Source organism: Poecilia mexicana, unplaced genomic scaffold (assembly GCF_051168715.1).
Source record: "Poecilia mexicana isolate PSO_F unplaced genomic scaffold, ASM5116871v1 scaffold_2, whole genome shotgun sequence".
NCBI lineage: Eukaryota > Metazoa > Chordata > Actinopteri > Cyprinodontiformes > Poeciliidae > Poecilia > Poecilia mexicana.
Window position 1 is genome coordinate 42,576,353 of NW_028263371.1, and position 26,550 is coordinate 42,602,902.

Below are 26,550 nucleotides of genomic sequence, written 5' to 3' on the forward strand. Positions count from 1 at the left end.
TGCCTTTTCTCTCCCCTCTCACTCTTTCCGTTCGGTTCTCCTTTCTCCCTCTCCCTGCTCCGACAAACGCACAGACACCTACGCAGAGACGCGCCCAGGTCTTAACCAGCCATCTGCAGCAGATCTGCTGATCACTTTGCACTCACATAAAACTAATGACTTCCCTGCGTCAGATCTCACCGGACCGAGAGGAGCTGCTGTCACCTGCTCTCCCCCTCAACCTCCCTGCAATATTCCAGCGCCGAAAAAGCGGACGAGGGATCAATGATTTATCAGTGTCATTGTGCTTTTAGCCCGCGGCTGATTCACAAGCATAATGCACGCTGACAGAGGAAGGGAAACTCCTCCTCCACGTGTGGAGTGATGCTGCAACACAGCATGCATCTCAGCAAACGCGGGCAGTCTCCGCTCAACACATACACGAGCTTCTCTCTGCCCCGCTGTCTGTTTAATGCAGGAAAGTGCATGCATTGTGCTGGACCATGCATGTATATGTTGGTATTTAACTATGTAGTAAGCAAAATGTTCATCCAGTGTACTGGTTTCACCGCCATCATCTGTATCATAACTTTCCAAGCAGAATTCAACAGGCCTTTAGAGATGAAAAATTTTGATTTTCAACAACTTTTGGATTTACTGATAAAAACCAGCAAGGGTTTCATATTCTGGTTTACCCTCAGAAGAAAAGACAAGCACAGTTTTTTTCTCAATATCTTCACACCGGGTCAATACAGCATTCCTGTGGTAATATAGTATCTTCAAATAAACATTTATTACAATTACTTAAACAGATACCATGATATATTCTTTTATTATAATCACAATTAACTTACCAATAATTTGGTGGTTGCTGTTCCATATGGGAACGCAGAGCACAGAGCGGATGTGAAAGTCAGAGAACTGGTCTGCCTGTAAAATGTGGAGGATTAAAACAGAAAACATCTCAGAAGTTGGTTTGGTTTTGATTATTTCATGAGACAAAGCTTAAAAGCAAACATAATTGCATCAGAGACTTCTTTAGAAATTATGTTTTGTAATCTTTATCCAGAGGCATTCAAACAATCCACTAGCACTAAAACAAAGTTTTAGTGTGTAAAGTTTCAAAGCTACAGCCAAATTCTCTAATAAATTAACAACTACACAATAAATTGAAACATTCCCGCTGCATTGTGCCATCTGTGGTTGATGGCTTAGTTAATGTCTAAGCACACTTTGTGCTTTTGTGATTTCAACATTATTTCACCCCTCAGGTCTTTTGTGAGTTTTGCATCTGGGAAGTGAGATAACCGTGAAATAAGATTGATTTTTTCGCATTTCGACAACTTGTGTGTTGATTTGATGGTTATCCTGTTGACGTTTCCAACAATAACCATTGTAAGTTTTCTGGAAAACCTAGACATTCATTTGAAATCTCTTGGTACTTCAAAGTAATCATGAAGACTTGCATTTTTGCTTTCCCAGAGCCCTTGGAAAGCAAGTAAACCCACAGCACCACAGATCCCCTACCATACTCTACAGTGGGCATACGATGAGCTTCAATTTGTTTATCCTTTGTTTTACACCAACTGCAGTGTTTGTTAGATGCCCGTCTAATCGGACCAAAGCACACACTTTACATATTTAGGTTTGTGATGGTGGGAAAGACAAGGTAATTTCCTAAAATGTCTCTCTATCCACTTCTCAGCTTGTACAAATTGGTCTAATGGTTGACATGGAGACTCCAAGGTGCCAATATTTAGTGAGTTTTAAAGATTTGTCTGTATCTTCCATGTAATTCTCCTCGCTGTGCGAGTGGCCAAGATAAATTTCGGTCTTCATATCAACATTTGAATTATTAAATCTTCTGCCCAACAAGGCAGGAGTCCTGGTACCAAAAGGTCGACCCTTTCATCTTTTCTGCCTCTGTTACGCAACTTTGAATATGTCAAACCTTTCTAGGTTGCCTAACAAATGAGCAGGAAAGCTCTCTAAATAATAAGTGAGGCCCTCTTTTTTTTTTTTTTTGCAGAAACCTAGATGTTGAATGATATTCGCCGGGCTCTGTCGTATAAAAATCCTGGTGATGGGACTTTGTACCTCCGCATCGAAGCGAGGATCCTGGTAGGCGTCGCTAATGTTCACAGGAAGTCCTGTTGACGCAACCAGCTCCGCAATGCTGTTGTTGATGAGCCAGTCTGAGTAGGACGATTTTTCCATGCTGTCTTTGAAACTAGAGTTGGAAAGAAAAAATAAATAAATAAATAAAAAACATAAACACAACGCTGAACAACTGCTGAACCAAACGTAAACTCCAGTTTTCGATCCTCAACAAATATCGTTTTATAATCTGCGACTGTAGCCGAAAATGCATAATTTGATTTAAAAAAGGTGACCCGATTCATCTTCCTAACGGCAGGTTTGCAACGGCTTCTCCCGTTTCTCCTCATGAGCCTTCTCCGACATTCATTTGTATTTAATGAACCTCTCATACAGCAGATGTCTGTAAACTTCTTCAGCAGCTCATGAAGTAATGAAAATTTAAACGTGCAATTGTCTTCCTTGTTGCCAGACACCCCCACACACTCTGCCAGAGAAACACCTGCATCATCACTGCTCACATCACCCATTGACATTTAATACAGCAGGACCGTCGTTAAGTTTTACCTTCAAAGCCAACAAGCGTTCTGTGCTGCTAATTTTATCTTTCAAGAATGAAGACAGAATGATGCTGATGTCAGATCTTTAGCTCATGTGGAGCGTGTGATGCGGCGGTGTAGACAAGGTCTTCACAGTGCAGCACAAAATGCATGGCAGTTCGCGATGCATTAGCTCCTGCTTTTTTTCTGGGTGCTATACTAATTGAGATGTTACATCAAAACTGTTTATCTGCTTATGTATTGAAAAGTCTGTCTGTCAATCTTTATAGGAACAAACACTTTGAAGAGAAATAAATGCAATTTAATTTGCTGAATTCACTAACTGTGGCAAAATCGTTATCAAGAAGGTGGCCGTTTACGTTAGGAAAGTTAAATTAGCCAATCACAAAATTGTTATTAATTTAATAACAATTGCATATTTTGCTTAGAGTGACATTTTCGTCAAAGATTTGATTGCTCTGCGTGTTCCTACTAAGAGAACTTTGGGGATCTCTGACCTCAGGTTTGCTGGTGGTTCCAAGAGTTTCTGAAAGCCCAAGAGTTTCTGAAAGCAGAGCTTCCAGGTATTGGACTCCTCCTGTGAAACCAGCTCCCAGTTTTAGTCTGTGACGTAGACACCCTATCTTCTTTTAATAACCCTTACAGATAGAGTGGCTTAGGCTATCCAGCAACACCTCTATGCTGCTAGAGGTATTAGTTTATGCATTTTTTGTAGAAATAGCAGACATTACTTTTACATACATTTCTCTGTGGTTAACTGTTTACCTGTGTCTGGTTTCTAGACAAAATCATTGATGGAGCTAATTACTGCGACTATCTATGGGATGCTTTTCATCCCATAGAAAGTGTTCCTGGGACAGTGCATCGTTGTTCTTGCTTTCATGGAAAAAGCCACTAATGTAGCTATTGCCGCAACTTACAATTTGCACTCTGTTCTTCATCCAATAGAAAGCACTCCTGGCTCTTAGTGTGTTTTTGTTCAGCTATTTCTTTGTTTGTCTTTCTCTCCAGTACATATTTAGTGCTTTTTTGTTAGCCATTTCTTTTTTAGACAAAGACATTGACAAATAATTTGATCCCAATAACTCTGCATGATTGTTGTTTTTGTTTTTCTCAAAATAAATAAATAAATAATTCTGACTCAGAGCTTTTTCGTTTAGTTGTGTGTATTTTTGTGACAAAGCCACTAGTAGAACTGTTGCTGCCATGCAGTCCTTTTTTCCCCCCCATCTATCGAAAGTACCACTGGCTCAGTGGTTCTCATGCTTAGCTTTGCTTATTTCCTGAATGAAGCCACTGAAACAGCTATTGCTACCTTCAGCATTTTACCAATTGTCATTGTACAGGATCATCTCAGGAACTGGATCTGAATCTGTTTGTTTCAGGATGAATCAGATTGATTTGATATCAATCTTCAACTTATTTGATCCCATATATTTGAAAATTAAGACCTCTTTGTCTTGATGTAATACTTGTGGTGAATTGGTGTTAAATAAATAAAATTATAGTGACTTGTATAGTTTTATGTTGCTCAGACTGCTTGTAGAGGCCAGTTATGGCCACTGCTTTGAGGTGACGATATTAACTATGGCACGCATTCAAGGGTGAGGTGGGGGAGGGGTTATTTGTCTTCCCTTCAAGCTTGTTTTCATCCATAAACAGCCCACACAATATTAAGTCTCTTTTTCTCCACTCAGCCATGCCTAGCAGAAGCAAAGAGCAGCAAAACAAAAATCATTTAAGGCTTTCAACGTACATCTTCTGAACGGAATCAAGTTTTATGCCCACAGCACTTTCAAATAGTCACATTTTTAAAAGTATTTCACACATATTTCTTGCATTTTATGTATTTTAATTTTTTTTACTGTGTATGTGGTGGCAGAGCAGATGGTGTTGGTATAATTTCTATTGTGAACATTTATTTTGGATTTAAAATGTTAAATTTTTAACCTCAAGGTGTAAAATGAACAACGGTTTTCCAAAAGTTATGGAAGCACAATACAAACCTGTTTTCAGTGTCTGCACTGCATTTTGGAGACAGTAGCTCGAACGACTTAGTGAACTTGACCACCTGAAAGATGTGTGAAGGAAGAAACATTTAAAGATCTGAAGACAGATACTGATTAATAAAACAAAACCGAGGCAGACCAAGAGAAACAGGTTACACATGTGAAAACATAGTTGGACATACGCATGGCAGGGGCAGCAGAAGGAAAAACAAAACTGTACCGGTGACTCAATGTCCTCCAGCAGCTGGACGGAACAGCGCTCACACTTTAGCAGAGTCTGGGCGCGGTGCATGATCTTCCGGACGATCTTTTCCAGGTCAGTCTGTTCCTCAAACAAGTCATTGACCACTTCCAGGAGTGCCTGAGCGCCAGGAACGGAGAAAATGTTATGCTGAAACCACCTTGGACGATCTGAAAGCTCATGAATGCTAATGCATTTCCAACACATAAGAAATCGGCTGGCAGGCAAGAGTAAGAGCCCCTTAAATAAATGTGTTGTGCTTCGCACTGATGTTGGAATCTAATTACTATCATAATCCCTAAACCATAAACCAAAGGGATGATGTAGTGTAATTGATTTCCTCAATACAAGTAAATTAGACCCTTTATCTAAGGCAGAGCCAGTCCAGTTTAATGTGCTGGCACCTAAAAATGAGGAGGGAATCTCTCCTCGTTTTTCTCCTCTGCTCTCTGAACTGCGCTCTCGTTATGCTCCCTCCGATTACTTGTGACTGCAAGACATGAATTAGAGGATCTCCTCATATTCTCAAGTAGATTTAGGTCCTACTCTGAATAACAGGCCCATCCCCCTCGTCAGATCCTGAGAAAAAGCTCATGCAACACTGCATGGCACTGTGATTTTCCACTGCGACGCCAGCAAGTGGGCTGCTGCTGATCAATACCAAGCCTCAATGTCAGCATCAAGGGGGGTGGGAGGGAGTAAAGCTGATCCTTGGAATGGGAGCTTTATCATTCCATCGGCCTTGTGGCCCTTACCCGACTCCGGTCGTACTCCTTTCTGGAGGCAGCGAAGAGTTGAGCATTGGAGATTGCAATACCACAGAAGGGGAGGTACATCTGCAGAACCTGTGGACACAATGAAAACTCATAAATACTGTAATATGATGTGAGCATTTTCTTTTTTATCAAAGAAGAGCTCTGACACATCGCATATGTCAATTTTGCCCACTGGCAGCAATGTTAACAGCATTTATGCAGTGCAGTGCAAAAGGCTTGGTGAACTTTTTCACGTCTTGTCACCTTGCAACTACAAACCCTAAACCTGCTAAAGAACAAACTGCACATGTTTCCTCTGGTATTTTGACAATTTATCTTTGGCGACGATGAGCTCCAAGACTTTGAGACCAAAGGGCCTCCTCGCCGTCGCCCTAATGTGCAGCTCCTTTACATTTTGCCAGAAGAAACATGTTGGTAGCTTAAACTTAAACCTAACTCTTCCTGGGGTAAGAATAATACTGAACTTAGCTGCATCCAGTAAACAGATGAAACTGAGCAATGAGACCAAACGTGATGCTGTTTCAGCTGTCCTATGGAAATGTCCTATAATGATCTTCCAGAAAGACCGTAGTCATCAATAAGCCCAGCGGGAGTGGATTCATTAGCAAGCAGGACGTGGGGATCTGCCCATGGATCTGCCTGCGAAGCGCACAGGCAAACTCCGAAGGAGCACTGCTCTTTATAATTACATTCTGTCAGGCAGCCCGATACACAAGGTTGCATTATAAACAAGATGTTTTTGCCTGGAGCCCTTCGAACTGACCAATAAAAAATGGTTTAATACCAATAATAAAAAAAAAAAAAAAAAAAAAACACAGAGTGGCCAAGACCATTGGGGACACTCAGTTCCTTCTAACCTCAATGGCTTCCTCTCCCACAAATGATATTTGTTACGAAACAAGCCAAGAAAAATTACATGCCACTTTATTTCTCCAGCAGCTCTCGGTGTGAATAACCATGAGGTGACTTAAAGTACTGTTTCACTTTCCGTTGCACTGGTGAGGAGAGGCCAGAAATATTTTGGCGAGAACTGCTTTCATGAATAAAACTCAAATTTTGCGGACAAAACACAAAGGTCAATTTAGTCACATGAACATTAGTATTGCCCCTAGCTAGGCATCAACATGATGCGGTTGCTGTCCGAGAAATGTAGTGTGTTTAGTAAGCATTAAAAGAATTAAAAAAAATTAAAGGAGATACATAGCATAAATGTAATATGCATATATTGCATTCTTTTTGAGGTACGTTTAAAGTAAGCAAAAACTAGAGATTTAACAGGAGTGACTGTCTGCTGCTTTAAAATCTAAGAGGTATAATTCAAAGGTTTTTGAAAACATAACTTATTTTGCAGCTGTTGGTTAAGAAACAGTTGGTTAAGAAACAGTGGCAATAGTTAAAAACATTGTGCTTCAGTTCTGAATCAAGTAGCTAAGCAAGTTGAGTGACCTCACCCCTAATATTAAGCTAGCTGCTTTAATCTCAAGTATCGTGTCAGGATCCCAGCTTTTTAAAATGATCAGAACAAAAACCAGCATAAAATCCCTGCATAAACGCAAATCTAGGTACATGTTGTCTGTGTACTGTCTGATTTTATATCTGTTTTCCAGTCAGAATTTGCACAAGTTAAAGCTTTAAAAGAATGGTGTGTAAGTTTTCTTTTTTTTTGTATACAGCTTGAAAAAACGGCTTACAACGCCCCCCCACCCCACCCCCCCAAAAAAAAACAACAAAAAAAAACAGTTTTTCATTACAAGCTGACTATTTTTCATTTTTAGTGTGATGCTGACAATGGAAGAGAGACACAAAATACCAACTATTTTTGCGTAAAGCAATTTGCTAAATAGAAATTAATTAATTTAATTTAAAAAAATCTATCTATCTATCTATCTATCTATCTATCTATCTATCTATCTATCTATCTATCTATCTATCTATCTATCTATCTATCTATATATATATATATATATATATATATATATATATATATATATATATATATATATATGTAAAATCATTTATATATGTAGAAATGTAAAATCTTGATAAAATGAATTGAGACTTGTAGATGTGATCACATGTTGAAAGGTTTAAGTGACGTAAATACTTTTAAAGGAATTCTATGATTTCTCAAAGAAAATCTACATAAGAAACAGAATAATGAACAAGAACTTGGTTACTGAAGGTCAGTGTCTGACTTCTTGAAAAATTGTCACTTTTTCTAAAATATGTTCATGTACAATTAACAATATTCTCTTCCCTAACAGAGCAACATATTGTGCACAAAATACTCTGCTGAGCTATTTTCTCTTGATGAAACACAAATTATGTGACTTTTTGTGCTACATTTGATATTTTTTTTTATGAGTAACACATTTGTTTTATTAGATCCAATATCCTCCTGTTGTTTTGCTGCAGATTGACATCACTTAATTGTGTGCTGTGGGGGGGAAGACAGCTTTTTGATGAATCCCGCCGATGTTCAATTGTACTGGATGGCTAAAAATGCACAAGTAAACATGGATCTTACAAAGAGGTATTTCCCGACAATGCCTACCTGTTAGTAGCGCGTTTGTACGTAACGCAAAGCAGAAACAAAAGAACACAATCTTAATCAAAATAATATTGTCAGACGCATCGCAGCACAGGGTCAGTTAACTGTATTCCTCCACAGAAATGAGATGCCGCAATTACAAATTATTCCCACTCCCCCGAGCTCCTAAATCCTGCGGGGTACCAACAGCAACACAATTAAGGCAGCATGAGATGTAAAAAAAAAAAAAAAAAAAAGCAGCCGTGTAATATGAAAAATCCTCTCAGAAGTTTAAGCACAAATTTGTTTTGATGAAGGTTCATTTAAGCCTCTAATGACATCTGCCACTGCTGTAACATTTAATGCTTTATAAAGTATGATTTGTTTTCTTATTACAAGGTCTCCTATGAAAGCAGAGCTGCAGCTGTGCTGTGCGCGGTGCTCACTGCGTTCACTGATGCTACCATCGCATTTCATTACTAATTCAGCAGTAGCCATCCCCGACATTAGTGTAATGTTAATGCAGTGTGAAACCTACTCTCAGAACAAGAGAATTATGGAAAAAGAAAACCCCTTCCATGAACAATGGATTGCACGTGTGTATTATTTTAGATATTTTTTGAGGAACATGCGAGGAATAAAACCCTAAAATAATAGCACAGCTACTTTTGTTCTTTCATGTTTCATCTTATCTGCCTTTTGAGTGCTCATGCAACAAGAGAGGGAGTCAGCGTATCAGCCTGTCATCATCTTTTCTGCTACATCCATTCAGGCGTGCTGATGGGTTTAACATGTGCTCTTCTGATACACAGAACCCTATCTGTCGCAGGGTGAGATGCAACTCCAACTGACCACTGTAAAATCTAATATTTGTCTAATACAAACCTTCGTTTATACCCGTTGATGATTTGTTTCTGTACCAAAAATATGCAAGATTGAAGTCAAACATGCTCCACACTCCGTGGACATCTTGCAATGGTTCATAAACTTTGCTATTTCCAATTCACTTGTGTTATATTAATCACACCAAGACCAATAAAAAAAGGCACGGTTAGTTGCCTGGGCAGGACATGTCCTGCTTGTAAAAGAAAATCGGCTGGTGCAAAAATCTCGTCTAAAATTTGCTGGTAGAGATAGAGAAGATCCTCAAAGCTTCACATTGGAGTCCAAACAACTTGAATTTTGTGCCTCAGTTGTGGTTCATGTCCTGAATAAAGCAGCACATCCAACAAATCTTCCCCAAATGTTTGAATTCAGCTTTGCCTTTTCCCCCTTTTTCAACCAGAGCTTTTTCTTTCATTCAACTTTCCATTAACGCTCTTGGATTCAACACTGTGGGAACAGTCAGCTTCTGCAGCAATAATCTTTAGTGGCTTGCCCTCAATAAGTGTGGCTTCAGTGACTGTCTTCTACGCAACTCTGAAGTTAGCAGTCTTTCCTATGGTTGTGTAGGACATAGCACGCCAAAATTATAACAGTTTTGTATTAAATGTAATTTTTAGATACGTTTTTGATATGTTTCAATCTAAGAGTAAAATTACTGAAATAAACTTTTCATCGATTTCCTAATAAACTGAGAAGTACCTACATGACTTTGAATTCAAAATCTCCATGAAAAGCTGGTGCAGCTATTGTTCCCTAAGTTTTTTTTTTCCTACAAACTCTACTCCGCTGTTGTAATGAATCATAGATGGTGCAGTAATATTTGACACAATGGCTGTTCCACTATGCAGTCAGGTCAAATTTCAGGTTAACCAATTTGAGACTCTGAAAAGCAAATATGGGATTTATATTAGTGCTGCTGCCACAATGTTCTCACCCCCTGGAACATGCTGCTTAGGAAAAATAGAATAATGGCTACCTGTGACCCAGCCAGGAAACCCAGACACTAAGTTCTGATCTTAAGCCAGTCTGAATCAAACAGTAGACACATAGATAGGTCAAACTCCTGCAGTTCAATTAGTACATAGTAGTTACAATGAAACTGTACACAAAGACAAGCAAATTATCACCTGTTTATCAGACAAAGAGTATATGAACAGGAAGTATATAAGGAGGAACACAAGAAAAGATTTTTAAAAGACTTCCACTGCTACAAATTCTTGATTTAAATACCATTAGTTGCCTTTCTGTGAGATTTTCTCAGTTTTGGAATTTTTGTGTATTTTTTGGTCTGCGTCCTAAAGTCTTGTTGGCTGTTGGGTTAAAACTTGGACAGTATTGGGTATTCCAATTGGACCCTTATTTCCAAACATACATAAAAACTGATTTTGGAATGGATGAAGCAAAATTAGACCCAACCTTCACCTTTATGAAAAACATTATGTTGGAAGAAAGTTCAATCTGTGTCAGGAAATCATCCAATTTTATTACACCATGACGCTTTTGGAAAGAAGAGTAGACAAACATCCAACTAAAATTACCAGATGCTAACTAGTTGCTGCAAAAAAAAACAAATAAAACATATGGTTAAGGTGTACCTTAGAATGATTTTTTTTTCTTATTAAGAAATGTGTGTGTGCCATACATATGGCTGAATTTGAGAAAGCACATAAATTCTAACTTGAGCAAATAATTCTGGTTTTAAAAGTTTTTGTGAAGTCCAATAAATAGTTCAAATGACACTCAAAAGTCTCAAATTAATATATATCTAATGCCACTGATGATTGTTTCTGCAATTGTGACTGTACCTATGCACCAGCCCCAGGACTTGACTGGGATTAACGAACACAGTCAAAGTATAAATGGACTAAATTGCACACCACAAATAATTAGTACCCTCCTCGAAACCCTATGGAATTTTTTTGTTTGTTTGTTTATTTGTTTTTGTTTTTTTTTAAGGAAGCTCATAGGCCTTGTAGCCATCACTTTAATTTGTATGTCCTGCAACAGATTTGCAGTCAAAGTCAAATCTGGGCTGCAATACTCAAATATGTCCAGTAATATATTAATATTACCTCTGGTCAGATGATTCTTGTTACTAAGATTAGAATATTACCTTAAAACTGTCAGGTGTATGAATCACTTTGGGTTTCATATCCAATTAAGTACAAACTTAATGGGATATTTATTTGCTTTTAAACTTTTTGTTTTGCAAACGTAGAAAGACCACACTTTGAATCACAGCATGACTCTGATGCTAAACCACAGAAAACATTGAGTTAAATGTTTTATTCATGTAGGTCACAAAACGAAACATAAAAGGGGGTAAAATTGAGAAAAAAAAAATCCCAGTTTTAGTTTTTTTTTTTTACATCTCTGCTACTGTGAACTCATAAGTGTTACGACACTGACATTAATAAATGATGACAGTTTGTTGCCCCTTTACGCACTAACCCCATGCACAGTGTTTGTCTAAAAAAATCTGAGTAACATCCTTGAAATGCCACAAATGAATCACAAAGCATGAGCATTACTTCAGGCTTATTCTTCTCTTTGTGCAGTAATAACAACACTCGGAGGCTGCAGTCTTGCTTAGAGCTCTGTGAGGCTGCAGTTCAGCGTCTGTGTCAGTACCTGTTTAATCCAGATGGTAATTTGCCCTTCTGGGGTAATTACTTGTGGAATAATGTTTTTTGATCATTTTTACATTTTCAGTGCAAAGCAAACAGAGATAAGATAGATAGAAAAAGTGTCAAAGTTTCATTCTATGAGGCAGTTCAGGGTTTATTATGTCGTGCATTGTATTCAACTGGAGTATATTAAGCAGCATTCAAAGTAACACGATATCAGTCACAACTTTTTCCAAAATATGTTTTTTTTTTTTGTAAGTTAAATTTCATTCATTCTTGTTTAAGTTTATATATTTTGAGCCATTTTCCCAATGTGTCAAAGTCAATTACAGTTTCTGTACATTTCTTATGTCAAAATGTAATTTTCTCAATTCAAACTTTGTCAAATCAGCTAATAACTTAATTAATTATTAGAAGTGACACAAAACTTCACTATGGCAACCATTTCAGGTTCTTCTCCTTTCCTTTTAAATAAATCAATAAATTCTTGTTTTTTTTTTGTTGTTTTTTTTTACAATTTCATAGATCACTAGATGACAAGCATGCAGACCAACAAGATGTGAATACTGAGGTATTTTAGTCCTATTTGCAGCCTCTCTACAGCAGAAATTCTATTTTTATACAACTTGGAAATTATTTGATCTACAAATGTCCTGAATCTATTTCTACTGGAAAGAGAAACAAAGAATTACTGGCAAAACTTTGGAAAACCATAGGATACATTTTTTAAAAAACCACACATTTCCACTGAGGAAAAAATAGCAAACAAGAAGGCAACATAATGAAGGAAAATCACAAGGAAAAAAATTACCTTTTCATCATCTTCAGTGAAAAGTTCCCCACTTGAAGTCTTGTTGATGGCCTGAGCAACTCCAATGATCTCGCCATCGCTGTTGCGGATAGGCATGCACAAGAGGGACTTGGTTTTGTAGCCCGTCAACTTGTCAATTTCATCACTGAATCGGCGATCCTGCAAGCAAGGACACAGCAGATACATAAAGACACACAGCTTGTAAAAAAGCAGACATTCCTCTACTGGTCTTTTCAAATGACAGAGGACCCGAACATGGTAAAGCAGTGATGTTGTTAAAACAATAATCATGCCACAAGAGGTTAGATTTCTAATACAGCACTGTGAACTAAAGCAACAAAGAAATCCCACTGTACCTTGTAAAAGTATTCACACTCCCTGAACTTATTCACATTTTCATCTTACAAATGAAAACTTAAATGCTTTTTTTTTTTTTTCTGGGATTCAGTTTGACAGACCAACACAAACCAGTGGATTGGTGTGAAGTGGATAGAAATTGTGGAATTATGTTTAAAATGTATATCTGTAAAGTACATGTACCATATATTCTGCCATCTTGAGTCTAATTCCCCTAAGCAATATAACAGTCAACAGTTAGAGGTCACTTAGTTAGTAAATAGAGACCACATGTGCGTAATTTAATCTCAGTATAAATCAAGCTGGTATGTGAAGGCCTCAGACATTTGTTAGAGAACATCAATGAACGACCAGCATCAAGTCAACAGAGCAGACAGGAAAGGAATAAAGTTGTGGAGAATGATTAGGTAATAAAACAATATCCCAATATCCTCACACAACACTCTGCAATCCAATATCTGAACAACACCAAACCCACAACAAGACATTGTTGTCCAACCTATCTGAAAGGCTGGGTGAGGAAAGCATTCATCAGAGAAGCAGATAAAAGGTGGCTCCAGAGGAGCTGCAGAGACCTGCAGCTCAGGTGGGAGAATTTGTCAACATGACAGGCAATAGTCACAACTTCATTAAACTGGACTTTATCGGAGTGTGGGAGGAAAAGAAGTATTTGGACTTTGGCAAAAATCAAGTAGGGAACACAATAAGGGTGCAGAAGCTTGGGCTCTGGTCAGATGATGAGGATAATATCAAACTTTTTAACCTGTCTGCAAAACACTACGTATGGTGAAAAACCCTGATAGAATATCTCCCTGTACACTAACACGATGTGAAACGCTTTATGTCATCAGAGTGACAAAATAATTAAGACTGGGGCCAAAGTTCACATGACAGTAGGACAACTACCCTAGACACAGAGAGAGCTACTTGGAATGGTCTAGTCAAAGTTTGGACCTAAATTTGATGGTGAATCTGTGACCAAACATGAAAATTACTTTTAATAGATGCTATCTAGAAGATCTCACTTTAGTGCGATCTTTCATTGAAAACAGAGCAGAGAAACATTTCAGTGCAGTATGCTACGACTTGTAACTGTAATTGTCATAAAAGGCGGTTTTATGAAGCTTTGGGTTGTTTGGGACTGAATACATAGGCACATTACTTGGCTCAGGTTTTTATTTGTAAAAAGAAAAAAAAAGGTTGAGAACATTTTATTATTATTTTTTTTATTTTTCCACTTCACAATTACTCTACTTTGTGTTTCTCGGAAGATTGTGCTTGTCTCAGATGCACCAATGAGATGTGAGACATAAAGTTAGAAGCTGGGAGGAAAGGGGCTGCCTTCCTGCCTCGGTCTTTCTGTGAATCACGCATGCATTCATTCATAATGAAGGATCAGGCACCTGATAGGCGTCGGGGATGTTCACCGTCTCTCCATGCTCAGCCACGTAACCAATGATCCCTTTCCCCCACGGCACCTGAACTTCATCCGAGTTCATCGAGGGTAAAACTGTGGTGCCCGCGTGCACGTCAAAGAATTTAGACACCAGTGTTTTCTTGTTGCCAGTCCCTTCCACCAAAAACAAGGAGCACCGGTCCGCGTCCACCATAATGCAAACAAACACCAGGATTTTGTAGCTGAGGCTGGTCAGGTCCAGGTCGTTGGATATGTCTTTCACGAGTTCGAGGAAGAACTCCCTTTCGCTGTGTTCTTTAAGGTAGTACTTAAAATCCACGGCCGTGGATGGGTACTGGGGGATGTTGACTCTGGACTCCAGCAGCGCGCTCAGGATGTGCGCGGTGGTCGGGGGCAGGGAGCTCGCCTTCCTCAGCAGAGCTCTCCTCCTCATGCTGGTCAGCGGCTCCTGCGCCCTGGAGTTCACATGCTCGTCGTACGTCCTGTTCACGTTGATGGCCTTAGATCTGGCGAAAGTTTTGCGCAGCTCCTTCTGAGACGCTCTCCGCTGCAGACCGTCGCACTTGCTCGCCCAGCTGTCCTTGCACGCATTGCCCTTCTCCTCCCGGGGCTCGGCGGCGGCCGCCGCGGCCACGGGACCCTTGCTCGCCTGGTGGTTCTTGAGCCATTTCTCCACCATGCTGTAGTTGCCCTTCCTGTTCAGATAGTCCTCGAACAGGTCGGGGTGCGAGTCCAGAAAACTTTCTACGTCAGAGAACAGCATATTTGACACTGCCATGTCTGCGCTTCGGATGGTCCTCAGTGAACCAAAGCCATGAAATTGCGCACAGAAATACCATCTATGAGGATTTACCCGACGGGGTCAGAGCAGAGAATCGTGCAGATGCAACAACTTCCACGATGCGCTACGCAGGCAAAACCTCTGGAGCTCCAAATCCAGGTCCTTCTCTGAGCGGAGAGGGTTGGAGAGTCCCTTTGCGCACCGGCATCTTCCTCCCCTGCGCTCAGCTAATTAGAGATAATTAACGCAAACTACCGTAGAGGCAAAAGTGAGAGTAGTGAGAGCATCCGAAACATCTCACACAGCCCCAGTACTGCGCACTCCCGTGGTTTGTGTCCTCCTGTGCGGATGACGCGGGCTGTGGTTGGCTCGCTCCCGCTGATGCTCGCTTCGTCACACAGTCAGGGAGCTCAGGGTTGCCTCAGCGATCGGCTCTCTGGCCATTTGAACTAGTTGCCCTCCCTCACGGAGACAAAGTGTGATGTCGATGATGAGAGTTTGAAGGAAAAATCATTTGGGGGCAATTAAATAAAATGTTCATAAATTAATTAAATAATATACTTTTTTTTTTTTTTTTTTTTTGCACCGTCCATGATAACACTGGGCTGTGTAGAAAATGCTTGCACATTACTTATAAGATAGATAGATAGATAGATAGATAGATAGATAGATAGATAGATAGATAGATAGATAGATAGATAGATAGATAGATAGATAGATAGATAGATAGATAGATAGATAGATAGATAGATTACAAATTCAGAATCTCTCTCACAAATCACAAACTTTACTTTCGCAAATTTCTGATCTGCAGTGTTCTATTTCATTAAGTTATGTAACAGCGACGTTTATTGGCAGAGCGAGTACGTCAGAAAATGTAAATTATTACCGCTGAAACAGACTGCAGAATCGCCGTTTGAACGCCAGAGGGAGCAATACCCCAGCTGTTGCACTGCGGGGTTTATATGAACGATAAGACGGTGGCTCTGAAGTGATGCCTCTGAGTGCACTGCTTTTCTCTCTCATTTGAACCGTCTACATTTAATATATACTCGTATTCTACAAGTAATAGAACTACTCTGATGATGTGGCTTTTATCTGTTACTCTGATTTTTAAAGCCAGAGATCAAGCCACACATGTGAAAGGTAGGCATCTACACATGTTAACTTACAGAGGTTATTATTCAACTGATTATCTAATATATTTATGTATGACAGAGAGAGAGTCTTTACTCCCAGAGTGACTTATTTACAGTGTTTATGACTGGTAATCTCATTATGATAATGAGCTACTAAAAACCAAAATTCAATTTCTCAGGGACTGTGGTACAAGTTAATTTTTTACTGTCATTTATATATCTTGTTTTTGAATGTGATCCAGGTACGTGTTTCCTATATTTTCCTGTTAAGCACTATGATAGCATTGTGTTCAAATGTCAGAATGTTAATAAACTTGCATCACCTTCAGTCAAAGACTTTAAATACATAAAGTCAAGCCATGTATAAGATATTACTATCAATACTTGGTTGGGGGGGGGGGGTCCTTTTGCATGAATTACTGCAGCATGGCATGGAGGTGGTCAGTCTCCAGCACTGCTGAGGTGGCAAAAAAATAAATAAAATAAATTAAAAAATTAAAAACAAAAACATTTAATTTAGCTTTCCTGCATTGTTGACTGGTGATTTTCACCTCCCTCTTTATAATATTCCACAGAATATCTGTAGGGTTTATGTCAGGCCCATCACTGCGTTCAAGCGCAGTGACACCCTGACAGGAAGAGATACTTTGAACCGTGTGAGCAGGTGCCAAGTTCAGCTAGAAAATAAAATCTGTATCTCCATAAAGCTCATCAGCAGAGGGAAGCATAAAGTGCCCTAAAAATACCTGAAAGAGGACTATGACTACCTTGGACTTGATAAAACACAGTGGAGATACACTAGCAGATGACATGCCTCCAAAGTGCACAATTTACAGCTAAAAATAGCAGGTTTCAGTTAAAATAGTTTGGTTATGATGCTTAGACGCAGCTCTCAGTGATTCCCAACCCTGGTCCTTGTTGTAGGATTATGAAAAGATCTACAATAATTACAAGAAAGGCCCCAATCTCGGCTTCATATAAACGTTAATGATTTACCTTTAACTCAACACAAAACAGATTTGTATTACTATTAAAGAAAAAAACAAACTGAAAATGTTTAGTGTCAATTTTATTCAAGTAAATTACAAAATGACAAATATGATTACTAAGACAAATATATCATGAGGAGGTCCAACTCATTTTCTTCTACATGCACAGAACTTATTCATTATTTTAGATTACAAAAATATACCTGTTAAAACAGGAAGTTATCATATGTAAAAACAGCTATCACAATTTCATAAACAGTTTCAGCATATGTGACATTCGATTTCAGTTTAGTTGGTTCCTGCTCTGCCTTAGTTTGGAATGAAAGAGTCTCCTGAGCTGCTTAACTTAAGACACAAAGACAGGTAAAGCTGTGCTGAGGAAATCCTCGTTTACGAAGTGGATGACTTGAGATATGCGATGAGGTCGGCGCGCTCGTTCTTCTTCTTGATGCCTGCAAAGATCATCTTTGTCCCAGGAATGTATTTCTTTGGATTCTCCAGATAAACATTCAGAGTCTCCTCATTCCATACGATTCCTGGAAATTACAGTAAGTCCAAAAGTAAAGTCAAAGTCAAGCAGTGTGATCCCTGATTAAGAAACTAATTGTTATTCACATTAAACAGTATTTACCTTTGTTTTTGTTGGCATCTGTGTAAGAGTAGCCATCAGCCTGGCCTGTCTGACGTCCAAACAGGCCCCATAAGTTGGGTCCAGTTTTATGCTTCCCGCCTTTTTCTACAGTGTGACACTGGGCACACTTTTGGACGAAGGTCTTTTTTCCCTTTTCAATGTCCCCGCTCATAATTTCTGGAAAGGAGAACACATTTCATTTGATTTTATTTAACAAGACATGCCACTAGGGGGCGACATCCAACGTGTTACAAAATCTACTTTTTTTTTTTTTTAAGAACGAACAGAAACTAATAAGTGCTCTTAAAATGAAACAAGAAGTAGCTATGGAGTTTCTGGATATTTAAGTTACTTATTTACTCAGCAAAAACTACAGCAAAAATGTTTTGTTGCTGTTGTCGATTATTTAAGCACATTGGGATAAAACATAAAGGACCAAGATCTTAATTTCAACACTAAGTAATATGAAAGCAATTCAGCATTATGATTAAAATGTGCTTGATTCAATGGTAAAAGGCTCAGACCGGTACCAGGCCACGTTGTGGGAGGGAGGAAGTGACAAATCCAGATCTAACTCGCTTTTTCAAGTCGAAAACTCGACAAGGCGGAGCAGAAAACCCAACAACCATTAAGCCCAACTTTTTAGGATCGTGGTCTTACCTTTCGGTTAATTTGTTGTGTCAAATCAGGTGTATCGTGACAGTAACCTCTAACTACCCGGCTTTTGTCCTTCTACCGGTTTTGTCGACTGTCGAGTTGAGAAAAAAAAACGTGCTTCCTTATTTTAAAGTTACTCAGAATTACACGTCATCAGTCAGCTGACGTTTCATCATCCGCGTCAATGTCAAAAGACGAAGAAGAAAAAAAAAACAAGGTCAAATATGTCAAAACTCGCATTGAGAAATTACTCTTCTGCGCCAATGCGATCCGGAAAACACCACAGGATATCAAAAATACGTCACGCAACAACACTCTCGAGAGAAAAAGTAAAGCTTTGTGGAAGGAAAGAACGAAAGGAAGACAAAGTTTTTTGATATAGACATCACTGCAGTGATAAACATTAAGCTCAAATGAATACAGATAGATTGAGAAAGACAGAAAAAGAAAGAATTAAATAAAGAAATTCAAACTTGTTTTGGAGTCAGATCTAAAACTAAATATAGGACAACTTGATAAAGTTAGTGTAGGAAAAAATAACACTGTTTAGTACATTAATCAAAGAACAAAAACAATAATCTGAAACACTTTTTGAAATAAATTCAAGAAGAAAATTCTCAGTACTCTTTAAAATGAAATGTTGCTTTGACCTCTTTGTTTTTCTTTTTGCAAGCACATCAAACAGAAGGCACTTACCTGCAATCTACTGTGACAAAGAATCTGAGTTACTTTCTTCTGGCTGTGCAGATGGGTGCTAAGAGTTGCTGCCAGGCAACAAGACAATTTCAGCTTCAGTGCCAAATGTTGGTCTTGTTTATATTTCCTGGCTTGGAACTAAAATGTGGGTGTTTGCACTACCATGCTATACAAATTAATGTTTGGGTTAACAGCTTCTATTTATCAAAATTATCTGAATTTGAATAGGTCATATTAGATTGTAAATCTGATGCTGGTTCAGTCATTTTCCTGTTTTTTTTTAAAAGTAAACACAAATCAAAATCAAAAATCAAAAATGTTTCACTTTTTTGCAAGACATTTGAGATGGTGCCAGTTGGAGAGTCTTTGGATAATATTTAGAAACGTAACGTAAGGCACATTTTTTTTTCTGTTCAAAGGTCTGAGATGAATAATGATGCGTTCTGAGGCGTTGGGGTATTCTGTGCCTGAGACTTTAAGTTACTTGTTAATGTTTTGTGTTGTGCTTAGTGAGCAACTTTGCTCATGTTTTTGGTTATAAACTAAACTATCTCAAAGATATTCATGCATAAGGCTTCATTATTGTTATGATCTGCTTGAGCTGTATGCCATGTGCAGAAGGTTCATGCTTCTACTGCCAGACTTCTGACCAAATTGCTTCAGATTTCAGTCATCACACCATTTTTAGTCTGTGCATAATCTCTTTTTGTTACAAGTTCCTGAACTTTTTTTTTTGTTGTTGTTGTTGCTTGAGCTTAAAATGTACAAGCACCTTCATGACCGAGGCCTAAAGGCTGCAACAAAGTCCAAAAATCTTTTTCACCAATAAAGCAACAGTGGTTTAATCTGCTCCACCATGCAGCCCAATAATAAAATCAAGCCAAAGTATTTCAATGCAACTGCTTCAGAAGTTTAATTTGTTAAATTTCAATAGCCTGACCCTGATCTCTTTTTGTTCCCCTCACAAAACTTACCTCCTCCCAATCCGAGTTTTTTTCACTACTCCACCTCCGTGTTTTCGTGCTCGCTCGCTGCCCGGCTGCGTTCGATCCACTCCGGGCATTTCTTCCCGCCTAAAGCCGATCTTGCTGCAGGGAGGAGCGACCGGGGTGCAGTTGAGAGATGAGCTGAGCATCACAGCCCCGCATTCAAGGAAACGGACTAACACAGCACTTTTTTCTCTCTCTCTCTAGACTTCCCACAATGTTTCTCGCTTCCGTAAAGCACGAGAGCTTTATGATGTGAAAAAAGTGTGGTATGCACGCAGAGAGGCCGGTGTGAGCAGGTTTTGTCTCTGAGGAGCGGGGAATCTCTGCCCAGTCAAGGAAGACCCCCTCAATTGTTTCCTGCGCCAAGAACTGTAAAGACATGGTCATCACAGCGCATCTGTGGTAAGGCACTAAGCTTTTCTCTCTGATCCATGGCAACCTAAATACCAGCACTGCTTGTGTTTGGTTGGTTTGTGACAGTTTCATCGGGTATTGTGATGAAGAGCTGCTGCTTTAGTGCTCCATTTAGCCACTCAGACTGAGCGCACAGCTCCTCATCCTTCTGTATTTGCATCCTGAGTGAATCAGCGCGGACCGGTCAGACATGACCACATAGCCAGCTGCTGGGATGCTACAACTCCTGCAGTATGTATCCAAACATCACGATCAAGGATCCATAAAAACATGGATGCTGTATGTTGGAGTAACCAGCCGACCAACCAACTGATGACTTTGATGATGTAATGATGATGCGTCACTGTTATATTATGTTCACCCCCTTTTTTTAACCGAGTCCTGTGTTTTATTTCCCACACACGTTCCACAACTATTAATGAATCAGCAGAGATTATTATTTTCCATTATTATAGCCTCCCCCCCAAAAAACCCCCACTCAATCTGTTGCTTGGTGTTTGTATGGCAGCTAATTTAAAAAAGTTTCATCCCACACTATCACTCAGCCTTCTTTTTTAACTGAAGGTCAGCCAGTGACACTGCAGTTAGTCATGAGCCACAAAAATGCAAGAAGATAGGAGAGGTATGAAAAGCTCTGTGTAGTTTGTAACTAACATTCCCTTTGAATGGATCCTGCTTTGATCGGCATTGATTATTGAGTCTCTGATGTATTACTGAGCCCTTGCTGAGGAATCATCCAGCTGAATGTGTTCCCATGCCGTTTAGACTGCTACCTCCATGCCTATAAGACAGTCATAGATCTATATTATAGGGAGAATCTTACAGTATGATGACCTTGATTAAAATCACTGCTGTATTTACATGAAAAAGTTGAACAAAATGTACAAAGTGATGTTATTTTCAATATAAAGCAACAATCGGTTCTTCTCCTGCTACAAGTATGCAACATACCGGTTGCAGCTATCTATAACATTTATTTATTCATTTCATTTTATATTATAATAGGATGTTTTCAGCTGTTTAACTAGCTACATAGTGCTGACTGTGGTGGGTGGTGCTCTGTTCATTTCCAGCCAAATGTCTGTGTATGTTGTTTGAGACCTTACATATTTTCCTATGAGACAGACGAATATTTCTTATAAGCGTGGGATTAATGTAGGAGCCTTCTTTCAGCCAGCTGACCAACAGTGTCAGCTGGCATCTACTAATAGGAGTTTAAACCAGATGATCAGTTTGATAGATCATTTTAGCCATTCTGAAAATGTCACTTTTAAAAACCTTGGTACACTTTGATTCTTGTAACCCAACCATACCAATTACAACATGTTACTCAAATGAGGGAGTAATGATCTACACCCCAACTGGATGACTGTTGGGGTGTAGGTCAGTTTTAGGGAGTGGGAATATTGTTTTTTAGTGGGAAAACTAATGAACGTGATAATAATTGCAACTTGATTCCAATAAACTCCAATTTATGATGGGTGGAAGCCCCTCTTCCCCCCCACATTTTTTTTTGCTGTTTGTTGCATTAGAGAATTGGTAAATGTCAGCATTTGAAAGTATGACAGGCGTATGCCGTGACAGAAGATTGCCAAAAGATAATATTGATGCTAAATAATGTTTAAAACTTTTATTATCACTTCTATAAGTATCAAAATAAATGAATAAAATGATTGTGATACAACTCTAACTCCACACCTCCATCCCTACATTACACCCAGTTTGTGTAGTTTTGATTCTGATACCCATTTTGGGTCAGTCTGCTTGTGGCCCAGTGCCAATCTGCATTATATATCAAATCACAATATCAATGTGTTTGCGGTTGCATTTGTTCAGGACTGCTAAGATGCATTTGTGGTTGGATATTATATTTAAAGTGCCATGCATTCACACTGCTTGCCAGTAATATATTTTGCCAGCTGGATGAGCTTTCGATGCTCTTGATGCATCTGAAATGTGATTTAGTGACTGAGATGTTGAACCTGTGGAGTAGATATTGTGATGATGGGAGGCTGAAACCTGGACTGTCGCTGTAATACTCAGTAACAGCATCAGAATTGGATGTTTCTTCTATTGCAAGCAGCTCGTTATGAATATGACAGATTATGACCCCTGGTCAAAACAAATTTCATCTAAGGGTCTCCTGTAGGTGGAGTGTAATTGCTGCAGTTATAACCATACCTCCTCAATTTAAACTATGGACCAGCATGAAAATGTGACGACCTTGAGAAAAAAATGCTACAGTTTTATAGTCAGTTGTTGATAACGTGGATTTAAATCAAAACAGATTAATCACCAGTTTTTATCTTCCTACCTGTAGTTTTAGAATAGTGTTAACTAGATTAAAGTGGTTGGTTAAGCTCCTTTAATTTCTTTAACTATCTGTGTTATCACAGCCGAATTAGTCTTTGCATAAAACGTAGCCATCTCCTTTCAGTCAGCTAACTGGCAGTGTGCAACAAGTATGTTATGAACAGTTTCTTCAACTCTGCTTCATGGAGATGGACTTTAGGAATGGTACATTTGACTAACAAAGTGACTTATGGTCAGTATGAGTCTCTTTCTACGTAGAAGAAGTAGGGAATTGCAAGGAATTGCGAAATGATGCCACATATCGTTGCCATTTAATTAACATCTATGTAGGATAGAAAGGATCTAGTTTTTTAATATTTACCCTATAATTGAAAATTGTAAAGTATGAAAGGTTTTTCATGTCCTACTATAAAGTGTGGAACCTAAAATTGTTAACATGATTCCTTACATAAGATGCAAACTCCTTCTTTTTTTTTTCCATTTTTTATTATTATGTTGGGAACAAATAAAGGTAGTACCTTAAAAGCCTTTCGATGTGTTATGCCTTGCTCTACCTCGATGATGTAATATGTGCAGCCCGGGACAAACTGGCTCTGTCCAGCTGTGCTGTTTTAAAGAAAAAAAAAAGGATGCCTAGTTTAAAGAGATGTGCTGATCACTGCTAGTAAACGTCACACAAAATCTACATCTATTTAGTCTAATATCCTACACTTAGGTAAAAGGTCAGAATCAATTGATTTGTATTATTAGCCAGTTGTAAAGTCAGACAGGGCTTGTCCTTTAATACCCTGTAATATAATATAAGGACACGAGGCTGCTTTTGTTGGCCCACTTTAATTATGCAACAGAGTGTGGGATCAGCAAACTTGTTTCACTTTGGAGCTCTGGTCAATACTGGGAGGTTGTGTTTCTTGTATGTGGTGAAAACACAGGGACGCCTGTCATTCTACCCCCATCACAGCTGAGTTACCACTGAGTGTCATCATGTTACATGTTGGTAATGAGTAATGCCATCAGTGTTCATGTTGCATTTAACAAGCAACAGAGGTATGATGTGTTCAGACCCTAAAGGAGGCAGAAACTATCGCCATAACAACTGATGGCTGGGGCGTCCAGGGATACGTCGAGCTACATTCCCAGCATTAGCAACTGGGAAATGGTAAATGTTGCATTGCAGATCAATGCATAGTTGAAGTACTGTTAGGGTTGGGCATGTGGTATGTTTTTGGTCGTGTGACAGTGATAGAGACGCAACGCAGGATTGTGGGGTGTTTGACTAAAGCAGAAAAGGAAGGTGAGCAGTGTGTTCGTTTTTTTACAATGTCGAAAGAGTAGAGAAATGTATAGATGATTTGTACTTAATACCAGCAATATTAATACCTGATATTGATATGTCAATTCATGCATCACTAGTTGTTTTTAAATAGTTCCACCTTTGGAGACTAAATGACTGACATATCAAGTTCAGAAATAAACGAAAATGTGTCACAGCTGTAAAAATAAATTGAAACCAGGTTCTTGGTACCTGTAACCCACCAATCTATCACATCAGATTGCCAGACCCACTTCTACTTTTTCCTGTACTGTACTGCCTGCCTTCATGTTTGATGCAATACACACCCACTTTTGCAAGAAGACTCATTCGTTTTAAAATACTTCACTTCCTCGCTTTCTCTCAGGAAGTCTTGCTCCACTAACATGAGGGCGAACGCACAGATAAACACTGTTAACAACGGTTAAGTTATTATATCCATCCTGTTTCCTTAGGAAGGAGCAGCTACATCACATTAAGTTATTAGATTGAATTGAAGCCCAATTAAACCTCTAGCCGACTGAAACGCAGTTGTTCATATCTGGTGGAAGAAGAACCATTTCATTGGTTTCTGAGGACATTTTTGTCTATAAAATCTCATTGCAACCTTTAGGTGTTTTGGAAAATGCAAACACAAAGGATCACTTCCTCATACTGTTACATGCTATTGCTAGGTGCTTTAAACAAGTGGTGTAACATCACCCTAAATCCTACAATTTCTAATTTGCATTGTTAACCCAAATTTGGCTCCTGAAATGAGTTTAGGCAGTAAACTGACTGGATGTTGTTGTGAGATTTGCACACCGTTTACTTCTGTTCAGTCATTATCATCACACATGGAAGACATCTCTTGCATCAAGCAGACGCTCATTCATCTTCAACCAGAATAAGTACTATTGATTGGAGAACAATGGCTGTAAACGCAGCAAACGTCAGCTTCACACAAAGCTCTTGAAAACATTAAAAATCAATAAAAAGCGAGCCAATGTACTTCTAGTTTGAAAGCTTTTTCTTCCTTTTCAGGACAATGTACAAAAGTTGGGTGTGTTAAAAATCAGAGACGTCCAAATGAACTTGCAAAAATCAGTCGGCGTAGAGATGTTCAAGTTTCAGCTAAGTGGTTTAGCGGTGCTTTTATAGCTGACTCATTCAACCTGCCTTGTCTTCATTCTGAGTGGACCATATTCATGAGGACTGGATTTAGAACAATAAGCTCATGACTCATTCTGTCCTGATCGGACTCTTCCCGGCACCACCATAACTTTCAGAGGATGGAGCAGCTTTGGCGTCTTGTCAAATTTATGACAAAGGTTTTATTTTATTAGCTTCAGCATGTGATGTTGCTGTTTACAGTAAATAAAACTGAATATCTATTTGAGGCTAAACCAGAAATTGGCTTGAAGTACGGTGCTTTGCAAAGGTAGTCAAGTCCCTTTAACATTTCCACATTTGATCATGTTGTAGCCACAAAAACCTCAGTTTATAATTTTTGCAATAGAAGAAAACATTACAGCTCTAGATGGAGTCAAATTGGGTGGAGAATGCCTTTGTACATCAATTTTTCTGTCTTAATAAAGATTTTCAATTGGATTTAGGTTCAGACTCCATTTAGATAACTGTTCTGAGAGATGGAGAACTTCCATATGTCCTCAAGTCTTTTGCAGCGTCTACCATGTATCCCTCCTGGATGGCAACGAGTTTAACGAGTTTAGCAGCTCCATCTATCGTCCCAACGCCTCTGAGCAACTTCCCTGACAAAAAAAGTGTCCCCACAAACACGTTTTCTGTAGGGTTGCTATGTTCAGGGTCATGCACAGTGTTCGTTTTTCGATGCACATTGATGTAGACCAAAATGACCAAAGTGGAATCCCTTCCATGTTGGCTAAACCTGTTTAGTGTGTCACTAGCTACACTAAGCAAGTGAACATAACAGTTTCCATCCAATTTTCATCAAACTTTTAAAATAGCACAAAAAGAAAATGGTAATTAAGTTTGGACTTTCATGCCTCTGGTAAGACAAAGACAAAGATGTGAATGGGAGCCTTGGCTAACACATTATTCACCAGATGTATGTCCGTCTCCCCTTTTTAAATCCAAAAAGTGGCTCATGCAAGCTTAAAAATGATTTTTTTGTTTTGTTTGCGAAATTCAGGATGTTATTTTGAATTTTCAGTAAACAGTACTGGAAAATGATGTTGCATTAGTATCTAACACAATACTTCAAAATGTGCAGTAAAAAGCACTGATTGAACCATGGTTACTGTGTTTAATTATGGTTAAAAGAGTAAGGGGGCTGAATGCACCCTTTTCTGTTTTTCATGTTGTTAAATAGGGAGACAC

General features: G+C 38.9%; 3 protein-coding genes across 3 annotated transcripts in view; 1 reads left to right on the forward strand and 2 right to left on the reverse strand.

The window, feature by feature from the left end:
- The window catches only part of pde11a (phosphodiesterase 11a), a 40,258-nt gene extending 24,172 nt beyond the window's left edge, over positions 1 to 16,086 (reverse strand). The window contains exons 1-7 of the mRNA XM_088001070.1: positions 14,276 to 16,086; positions 12,516 to 12,674; positions 5,642 to 5,731; positions 4,866 to 5,006; positions 4,643 to 4,707; positions 2,077 to 2,209; positions 834 to 909 (exon numbers count right to left, since the gene is read on the reverse strand). Of these exons, the coding sequence (XP_087857196.1) occupies positions 834 to 909; positions 2,077 to 2,209; positions 4,643 to 4,707; positions 4,866 to 5,006; positions 5,642 to 5,731; positions 12,516 to 12,674; positions 14,276 to 15,067 (1,456 nt within the window). The 5' untranslated portion in view covers positions 15,068 to 16,086. The remainder of the gene's footprint in view (positions 1 to 833; positions 910 to 2,076; positions 2,210 to 4,642; positions 4,708 to 4,865; positions 5,007 to 5,641; positions 5,732 to 12,515; positions 12,675 to 14,275) is intronic.
- Positions 16,087 to 17,260: 1,174 nt separating this feature from the next.
- LOC106910161 (cytochrome c-b) lies at positions 17,261 to 18,648 on the reverse strand. The gene is made up of 3 exons (XM_014976742.2): positions 18,490 to 18,648; positions 17,830 to 18,006; positions 17,261 to 17,734 (listed from the first exon to the last, which is right to left on the reverse strand). Exons 2-3 carry the CDS (start codon positions 17,999 to 18,001, stop codon positions 17,589 to 17,591), a joined length of 318 nt encoding a protein of 105 aa, XP_014832228.1. The 5' UTR covers positions 18,002 to 18,006; positions 18,490 to 18,648; the 3' UTR covers positions 17,261 to 17,588.
- A 1,644-nt stretch (positions 18,649 to 20,292) lies between these two features.
- Positions 20,293 to 26,550, forward strand: part of osbpl6 (oxysterol binding protein-like 6) — a 42,678-nt gene continuing 36,420 nt past the window's right edge. Inside the window, exon 1 of the mRNA XM_088001088.1 lies at positions 20,293 to 20,573. The gene's annotated coding sequence lies outside the window, so the exon portion shown is untranslated. The remainder of the gene's footprint in view (positions 20,574 to 26,550) is intronic.

Coding starts and splice junctions, on each gene's coding strand:
- LOC106910161 (XM_014976742.2), bottom strand. CDS start 18,001: ATGAGCGGGGACATTGAAAAGGGAAAAAAGACCTTCGTCCAAAAGTGT. Junction 17,735..17,829: donor AGATGCCAACAAAAACAAAG/GTAAATACTGTT, acceptor TGTAATTTCCAG/GAATCGTATGGAATGAGGAG.